This window comes from Micromesistius poutassou, assembly GCF_964030765.1.
Source record: "Micromesistius poutassou genome assembly, contig: SCAFFOLD_6174, whole genome shotgun sequence".
NCBI classification, from domain to species: Eukaryota; Metazoa; Chordata; class Actinopteri; order Gadiformes; family Gadidae; genus Micromesistius; species Micromesistius poutassou.
Window position 1 is genome coordinate 1 of NW_028179610.1, and position 8,868 is coordinate 8,868.

The following is an 8,868-nucleotide window of genomic DNA, read 5'->3' on the forward strand; positions in this document are numbered from 1 at the left end:
GTGCAGGAGGGCGACGCCCCCGGTGCCTACGGAGAATGGGTCAAGGTGGAGAAGACCACGGCGGCGGCGGCCAAAGCGGCGGCAGCGGCCGTCGCCGCCGCCATGAAGGCGGCCGCGTGCCCTCCGTCGTCGTCATCGACGACGGCCTCCTCGTCGCCAGGGGCGACGGTCGCCGAGACGCAGCCCCCCGCGGTCACCCCGGCGGCTGCGACGCAGGCGGCGGCGGCCGTGTCCGCCAGTGACAGCGTTTTCCCCGAGCCGCCGCTACAGGTGAGGACCCTCCCCCCACCCCTCCTCCCCGTAGGTCAAGTCCTTTATCTCACCGTTTCTCACCGTATTTGCAGGATTTAGTTACTATGCAACAAATTGCAGGAATGACCACTATTAAAACGTGACTGAAGACTTTAATGTTTGCTTTGGCTTTTCCGCTAAATCTTACATTCATTGCACTTTTAACTTTTGCAGTTCTTCCACAATGCCTTTTATTTTATTTGTCTATTTTCTATATTGTATATATATTCTATTGTATGACGATGTTTTTACGTGACGCACTTTGAATCCTTTGAAGCCTCGTGTATGAAAAGCGCTACATAAATAGAGTTGCCTTGCCTTAATGGTGACTTATGGCCTTTGCACGTATTTCCTCTTTGCACGTATTAACTCTTTCTTTGCGTGCATTTACGTGCTTCTAATGGCTTCACGGTCTCCACCGCGTTGTCCCTCCAGCCGGTGGATATCTCCCAGGCTGTGATCGAGAGGATCAAAGCTCAGAGGCGATTGGCTGAGAACCCGTACGACGTCAGCGCCATCAGCATGCTCAGCCGCGCACAAGAGCAGGTAAAAGCACCCGCAGTGAGCGGGCCATATGATATTGTTTATGGATGCTTTTTTTTTGATATTGTATTTCATTTCTCAATACCTTTTTTTACTAGCAGTCGATAAGCCGTGCTCTGAAGCGGTCTAGAATGGGTTGGGATCTTGGTGGAGCGATGCCACACAACTGTATGTGCGGTGCCTAAAGGGGTCTTTATGGTTCTACGTCGACGCAACGTAAGAGGGTTTACGTCCTTGCGGGGACCCTCCTTGCATCCACCGCAAGGGCCTGACGCGCGCCTCCCAAGAACTTTAACCTTGCGTTGAGGCGACGCAGCAGCAAGTGCTGAGATCGGTCCTCCAACTACATAATTTCCGGCAACACGCTTGTATGTAAAAAAAAATCAAAAGGCAAAACATGTAACTTTTGCCTTCATAGCCGTAACCTTTTTTTTTTTTTTTTTTTACTCGCTAGTAATCCGTATAAAGCGGAGACGTTTTGTATTGGGTCGTCGTAGACTTTGAATGTAATGACCAGAATGGAGAACGACGACCAACTTCGCAGCCTATCTTCTGTTTTTGTTGCACATTGTTTAATTCGTATTCAGCTTTCACGTTGCTAGAATCCATACCATAATCAAAACATCTAGTAGTAGACCAATTGTAAAGTAACTGCATGCACAGACAAAGACCACCTATTTGTTCTCTCTTTACCACGGACACGCATAGCGACGCGTAAAGCCGACGCAGGACCATAAAAGGCTCGCGACTGTGCGGTCATTGCGTCGCGTGAACGTGGAACCATAATCAAGCCTTAACCACCACCCCCCCCCCCTGCAGGTGGACGCGTGGGCCCAGTCCAACACCATCCCGGGGCTGTTCACCGGCTCCACGGGGGCCACGGTCCTCACCTCCGAAGAGCTGTCCAGCAGCGGGCCCCAGGCCTGGCTCAAAAAGGTACCCCAGTAGGGCAGGCAGGGGCGTAGAACACTGGCTAGCTCCACGTCCTGGGTAGACGCACACGGGACGTGGACGGCCGATCAAACGCGAAAGGACACGTGCTCCCCACATGCTTGACTTTAGCGCGCACGTGCCCCCAAAAGAAGACATCTTTGGGCTGCGCGGTGAGCTGTTGGCACCCTGCATGGAAGTGAGGTGGGAGGAGAGGGGGTGGGAGCTTCTAGTGTGGCTTCTGGGATGTGAATTTCACAGCATTTCAAATTTCACAGCGTTCAGTCATGCGTTTTAGGGGATTCGTCTCACGTAATCACTGTGAGCGGAGATTAAAACACAATCGACTGTTTTTGTTTTAAATGCAGCGTGTACTTTTGGACCTTATCGATTGGATGATGCATATCACGACATGAGCCGCAAAGCGATACGTGTCACGTTTCATACACAGTGTGAAACGTATCACGATTTATTGCGATTCAATATAATTTTATTAACGCTTGTTCAAATATAATTCCAGACTCGTGATGCGGACGGTGCATTTCGGATTTTTCTCTATTTTTTAAGATGACAAACATAACCGTGAAGCATTCCATATCTAAACAATTGATGCATCAAAACATTTATAAAATCAATCGGTTTTTTTCCAGCCACACCGTATCTCAAATAACAGTAGTAGACGGATCGTCTTGCTGTGTTTCTACCTCCACTCGCAGTGAGACTCGAGACGAATCCCTTAAAACGCAGTTCCATCCTGAAACTCCCTTCACAGAAGCTACGTAGCTCGAGGCTTCGGGCCCCCTCCACTTCCATGGGGCGCGCTAACGGCTAACCACGCAGCCGGGGGACTTGTCTTTACAGATGCAAACCGGTGTCCATCTTCTCCTCCGGACGGTGGGGGGGGGAGACGGACAAAGAGATCATTCCCCCCACCCCCCCGCCCTCCCCTTAAAAAAGTTGGCGTGTTCCTTTTCTCACACACACACACACCCTACACACACTAACTCTACCATATCGATCAATACCCCCCCCACCCCCCCCCCCACACTCTGAAAGGTGTCTGCGTTGTTTGTGCCCGCCGATTTGCAACCCAGAGCTGTATAGCTGATAGCTGCCCCAGCCCCCCCCCGCCACCACATGACAACCACAGTTCTGCTGCTACCCCTGCACTGTCCACTGCACTGAAGGCTGTCCACGCTGACGTTCAGCTGCATTCCAACACTGTCTATTAATGAACAGTTGAAAAATTTAAAAAAATTAAAAATTGTAAATTGTCGAAATTACTAACGAGAGGCCAAGTCCTGTTTTAATTGGAGATCACTTCTTCCCAGCGGCTGTGGACCCTCTCCCCCCCACCCCCCCTTCTTTCTATACAGCTCTGGGCTCCTCTCGCGGCGGCACGGGCAACGCACGCGTCTCACTCTTATTCTCAACCACCACAGCAGGTACGGGCGCAGCCCTGCGGCCGGCCTCTAGGGGGCAGTGTAGCGCCCTCCTCTGCCTCCACTCCCTGGAGCTCTGTGCCCACCTGGCTCCTCCCCCCACCCCCCCCCTGGAGGGAGAGGGAGGCGTGTTGGGGAAAGGGAGGAGGAGGGGGGGGGTGGATCAGGTCTTATCAGCATGTTTAACCACCCGGACCCCAAGGCCAAGGGACGAGTCAGGAGTTTTACTCTACTTTACTTTTTTTTTCGTCCATAAACATAAAGTAATCCGTCTCGATGGACCACGATGGTTTAAAGGACGTCAAGGTCAAGGTTCAATTCCTGCCCGACCGGTACACAAGAGATAGAAAATGTAGACTTTTGAATTTCGTTTTTTTCGTTTTTTCATCTCTTGGTGTGGGGCCACGTCTTGGGTTTGACTCCTTCAATCAAACCAAGTTCAAATAGAGCTCATATTTTGAAATGACATTCTTCCCGCCACAATCCGGGGCTTTAATAGTTGAAGCCTTGATTGATAAAGCCATGCATAGAAAGCTGTAGGCCACTCGCACAGCAAACAGCCTTGTCTGGACACGACCTAGCTTTGGTTGTGTTTCAGGGTCTGTCGGGTCTAGGTCTTTGGCGCTTGGGTCAGGTCTGGGTCAGGTCTAGGTCTTTGGAGCCTGGGTCAGGTCTAGGTCTTTGGCGCCTGGGTCAGGTCTAGGTCTTGGTCTTTGGCCCCCGGGTCGGGCTTTAGTTCTGACCTTGATGGGAGGAGGAGGAGGAGGGAGGGGAGGTGGGGCGGACGGGGGAGGTGGGAGTTTGCGGCGGTCGCAATGGCGACCCTGTGAACTCTCACCTCTCTGTGTATCATTAGACCTCTACAGGGCCGACGGCAGCGCACGGCCCCTCTCTGTGGTTGGGGGGCTTCAACAGGGTGGAGAGGAGGGGCTAGGTACGTACCCACACCCAGCATCCTTCACCCACTGCAGCCTGTGTGTGTGTGTGTGTGTGTGTGTTGAGAGAGTGGATGTGAGCTCTGCTGGCTAACAGGTATGTAATGTGTGTGCGTGTGTGTATGTGTGTGTGTAGATGCATACACGCAGCGCACGCTAGGGATGGGAAGGAGGGAGCTAGTTTTACCGGTTCAGTCGTTCTCGCGACGTTCTCAAAAGAGTGCCACTTCTTTTAAATGCGACACATGCTAACGATGCTAATGCTAGACCGGGCTTCATTGTCGTAGTTTCTGACAAGAGTGCTAGGATGACATTCAGGCTCCCCGCTGATAATGTTTGACTGTAATAAGCTAATAACAATCTTTGAGACGATTTAGATTAATCCAAAAATGTGTGCATTTGAGTTGATTTGGTTAATAAAACAAACCAAACACTTATAGAGATGCAGGATAGAGATGGCTGTGCAATTAAGTAAAATAGAGAGCTTGTGGAAAAAAAGGCAGTGGCCGACGATTCTCCGTACCCATCTCTACTGCACTCCTACGCACCGTCCTTGGCACCGGCTAATTGCCCCTCTTTCTACCCCCTCTGTTATTTTTTTTCTCTTCCTCGCTTTCTTTTTTATCTCTTCTCTATCTGCCCTTTTTTCTCTCGCTCTCTCTTTCTTTTTCCTTCTCTCTCTCTCTCTCTTTCTTTCTTTCTTTCTTTCTTTCTTTCTTTCTTTCTTTCTCTCTCGCCTCTTTCCTTTCTCTCGCCTCTCTCTCTCTCTCGCCTCTTTCCTTTCTCTCGCCTCTCTCTCTCTCTTTCTCTTTTTCCTTCTCTCTCTCTCTCGCTCTCTCTCGCTCTCTCTCTTTTTCCTGCTTGTCTTTCCTTTCTCTCTCTCTCTCTCTCTCTCTCTCCACTCGTTCCCCTCCTCAGGACCAGTTCCTGCGGGCGGCGCCCGTGTCCGGGGGCGTGGGCGAGTTCCTGATGAGGAAGATGGGCTGGCGGACGGGCGAGGGCCTGGGCCGGAACCGCGAGGGCACGGTGGAGCCCATCATCATCGACTTCAAGATCGACCGCAAAGGTCGGCGCTTTACCCACAATCCCTTTCAAACACGGGGTGGGGGGGGGGGGGGTTCAAACGTCACGATAATTACGTCAGACCTTGTTCGAATCGCCCACTCCCTCCCGTGCACTCTGCTCCTCCCGGCCTCCGTTCACCTCACTGTCCCCTCTGCCCGTCTCCCCGCGATGGGGAGCAGAGCCTTCAGCCGCTCTGCCCCCCCCCCCCCCCCCCGGCATCCACAACACCGACTCCATATCCCGGTTCAAATCAAAGCTCAAAACTCACCTTTTGAAATAATAATAATAATTTTATTTTGGGTTAGGGTTAGGGCAATGACACAAAGACGCTTACCACTCACACACATGTCATACCGGTGGTGGTGAACTACGATAGTAGCCACAGCTGCCCTGGGGCAGACGCACGGAAGCGTGGCTGCCATTCAGCGCCCACTGCCCCTCCGACCGCCACCTCAAACACACAGCAGTCAGACACATTCACACGAGTCAAGGTGGGTGAAGTGTCTTTGCCCGATGACACAACGACCATGACACAAGTGGCAAGGGCGGGGATCGAACCGCCGACCCTCCGATCATCGGCCATCCCACTCTACCGCCTGAGCACACGGTCGCCCAAATCCGCTTACCCCTCCAGATCTTCCCGTCCCACATCACCGCATCGCCATCACCCGTTGTCCACCTTATTTAAACTTTTTAATTTATATTGGTTTTTTTGTGCATCTGTTTCTGATTGTATATATGTTTTTCTTTGAGAGCCTTGAAAGGCGCTTTCATATCAAATGTATTGTTACTATTGTCCAAATGATGGCGATATGAGAAGTAGTCAACGTCGGCGTTGCGTTTGTGTTTTCAGGGCTTGTCGCTTCAGGGGAGAAGCCTCAGAAGCAGACAGGGGGGCTGGTGGTGACCAAGGACCTCATGGGTAAGATGGACCCACACGCACGCACAGCGCACCACTTTCCAATCAGCGGTTCGTTTTTTTTTCCGAGTTAGTAACAGTAACTACAGGATGGGGCGGGGGGGGCGAGACTTGGCAATAGACGATCTGTCTTTAAGATGTCAAACTATTTTCCGACGTGTTTTTTAATGTACACGCTATAAAATGTTCAGATCCATTTTTTTGAACTCTTTATCAGATTCCAAAGAACCACAGATAGGTAAACAAACGTACATTTATTGTATATTCAAGTATTCAAGGAGAAAATAAAAAAATTCTATATATATATATATATATATATATAACCGTAAGAAAACCGTGAGAAAACCAGATCAATAATAAAAAATTGATCAAATAAAAGAATAGACAAATACATAAAAAAAAGAGAACGTTTGGACTGGAGGTTACAAAATGTTCAGATCAAAGTAATGTTGGAATGAGAATCCGGGAAAAAAAGCGAGAGCAGTGTTTCATGTCCTGTGCTCTGACCCGCTCCTCCTCCCAGGGAAACACCCGGTCTCCGCCCTGATCGAGCTGTGCAACAAGCGCCGCATCCTGCAGCCCGACTTTGTGATGGTGCACCACAGCGGGCCCGACCACCGCAAGAACTTCCTGTTCAAGGTTTGACCCCCCCCCCCCCCCCCCCCCCCCCCCGGCGCGGCGGTGGCGCACTTTCACACTCTGTGTCCTGCACTGCCCCCGGCCTGAAACACGTGTTACTGTTCAATTGTATTTGTATAGCCCTTAACCACAGGTACAGTCTCAAAGGGCTTAAGATGCCATGTATTTATGACACGCCCCTTGCCCTAGACCCCCCCCAGAGGTCTAGGAAAAAATAACACAAGTCTTTGAGGGAGCTGTCCCTTTTTAACCTTTTATTTAACCAGGTAGAATCTCCAGGTAGAGATTGGCAACCTCCTTTTCAAGAGATGTGGCCACGCCAAGGTTACAACCGAAAACCGCGACGCTCCGAAAACGTATACGCACGCATAACCCGTTAGAGTCCGCTGAATCAGTTACACATGGGCTTAAAAAAAGTTTTAGAGCGTGCGTAAGGTTTAGATCACGGTGTCCCGCAGGGTTGACGCAAACCGAGGGAACAAAGTGAAGCTAGTCTATCTCAAGACACTCTTTAGAAGGTTCCAAGCAGATCTCGTTTTCCTCTCTCTGTCCTCTTCCTCCCTCCCTCCCTCCCTCCGTCCTCTCCCTCCCTCCCTCCGTCCCCTCCCTCCCTCCCTCCTTCCCTCCCTCCCTCCGTCCCCTCCCTCCCTCCCTCCCTCCCTCCCTCGTCCCCTCCCTCCCTCCCTCCCTCCCTCCCTCCCTCTGTCCCCTCCCTCCCTCCGTCCCCTCCCTCCCTCCGTCCTCTCCCTCCCTCTGTCCTCTCCCTCCCTCCATCCCTCTCCCTCTCTCTGTCCCCTCCCTCCCTCCATCTGTCCTCTCCCTCTCTCTGTCCCCTCCCTCCCTCCATCCCTCTCCCTCCCTCCGTCCTCTCCCTCTGACGGCCCCTCCCCTCCAGGTGACGGTGAACAGCGTGGACTACCAGCCGCAGACGGCCAGCCCCAACAAGAAGCACGCCAAGGCCATGGCCGCCATGGTGGCCCTGCAGGGCCTGGGCGAGGTAAGACCCCCCCCACCACCCCCACCCCCACCCCCACCCCCCGGTCGCACCGGATCCTTCTCAGAGCGGGGGTGGGGGGGGGGTCGCGTCTTTGACGTGATCCCACCCGACGTCTTGATGGGGACCGCCATTGGTGGACACGACCTGTCACTCAGAGCGGATGCTGAGGCTGTGGTTTGCTTGTGCGTCGGTAGGTGCCTTCGGACGGACCGGGGCTGTACACCGGACCTGTGTTTACAGCGGCCTCAACCGGACCCCTGTTCTCCACCTGATGTGCTACATGTGCTACATGTGGGCCTGTGGTTTTAACTGTCTTTGTTACATGGCACAGCCCGCTCCCCACCACCACCACCACCACCACCACCGCCGCTCCTCAATCAACCACAGCGTACTGGATAGTGAATATTGTATTAGTGTAATAGTGTGTAATGGATAGTGAAGTGTCGGAACCGTCTCTGCAGACTCATTCGTCAGGTAGCCTGATTTTTCACATTGACTGTGATTTTTAAAAAGATTAAAGCTGTATTTACCTCCGTTATCCCCGTTTGTACGCATTTTTTAATGAGTGACGGTAAAACAGACCTGCTTGCGTTCCCTTTGTTTTTGACTATTGGTCTTCAACGTGCTTTGCGTTGCTGTTTTATGTACTTGAATTAGTCTGAAGTTTCTTCTGTCTGAGGTGTTTTCGGACATTTCTAGAATCGTCTTCTTCTACGTCATGGGTTATCAACACCGGAGGTGAATCTTCTAATCCTAACCACTACTACTCTAACCCTAACCCTAACCACTACTACCCTAACCCTAACCACTACTACTACCCTAAGCCTAACCCTAACTACCCTAACCCGTTTCAGCACCAAATCAAATAACCAATCGGAGGAGAGCCCTTCTAACCAATCAGAGGCAAAAAAGGCGGTACTTGCCCCTACCATCCTACTAAAGAAAGATTTGCACACCGGAGACCGGGTTTCAAGTCCTGGTAGTCCACGCTATCTTGTCATTAACTATAAATTCTCGTATAAGTATAAGAATTCATGTTTTACTATTTCAGCTGGCTGCAACCAAAGACAAAGCACAGGGACACGGTAGAATCCATCCAATCCAGAA

The 8,868-nt window shown here is 51.5% G+C and overlaps 1 protein-coding gene across 1 annotated transcript; it reads left to right on the forward strand.

Annotated features, from left to right (window-relative positions):
• Positions 1-3: 3 nt before the first annotated feature.
• On the forward strand, positions 4-8,266 carry LOC311372664 (protein SON-like; the record flags this gene model as incomplete). The annotated part of the gene is made up of 8 exons (XM_084489632.1): positions 4-270; positions 727-837; positions 1,654-1,770; positions 5,060-5,207; positions 6,060-6,128; positions 6,649-6,764; positions 7,660-7,761; positions 7,956-8,266. Coding segments are annotated over 8 exons (1,008 nt in total), but the record flags the coding sequence as incomplete, so codon positions are not given.
• Positions 8,267-8,868: the final 602 nt, after the last annotated feature.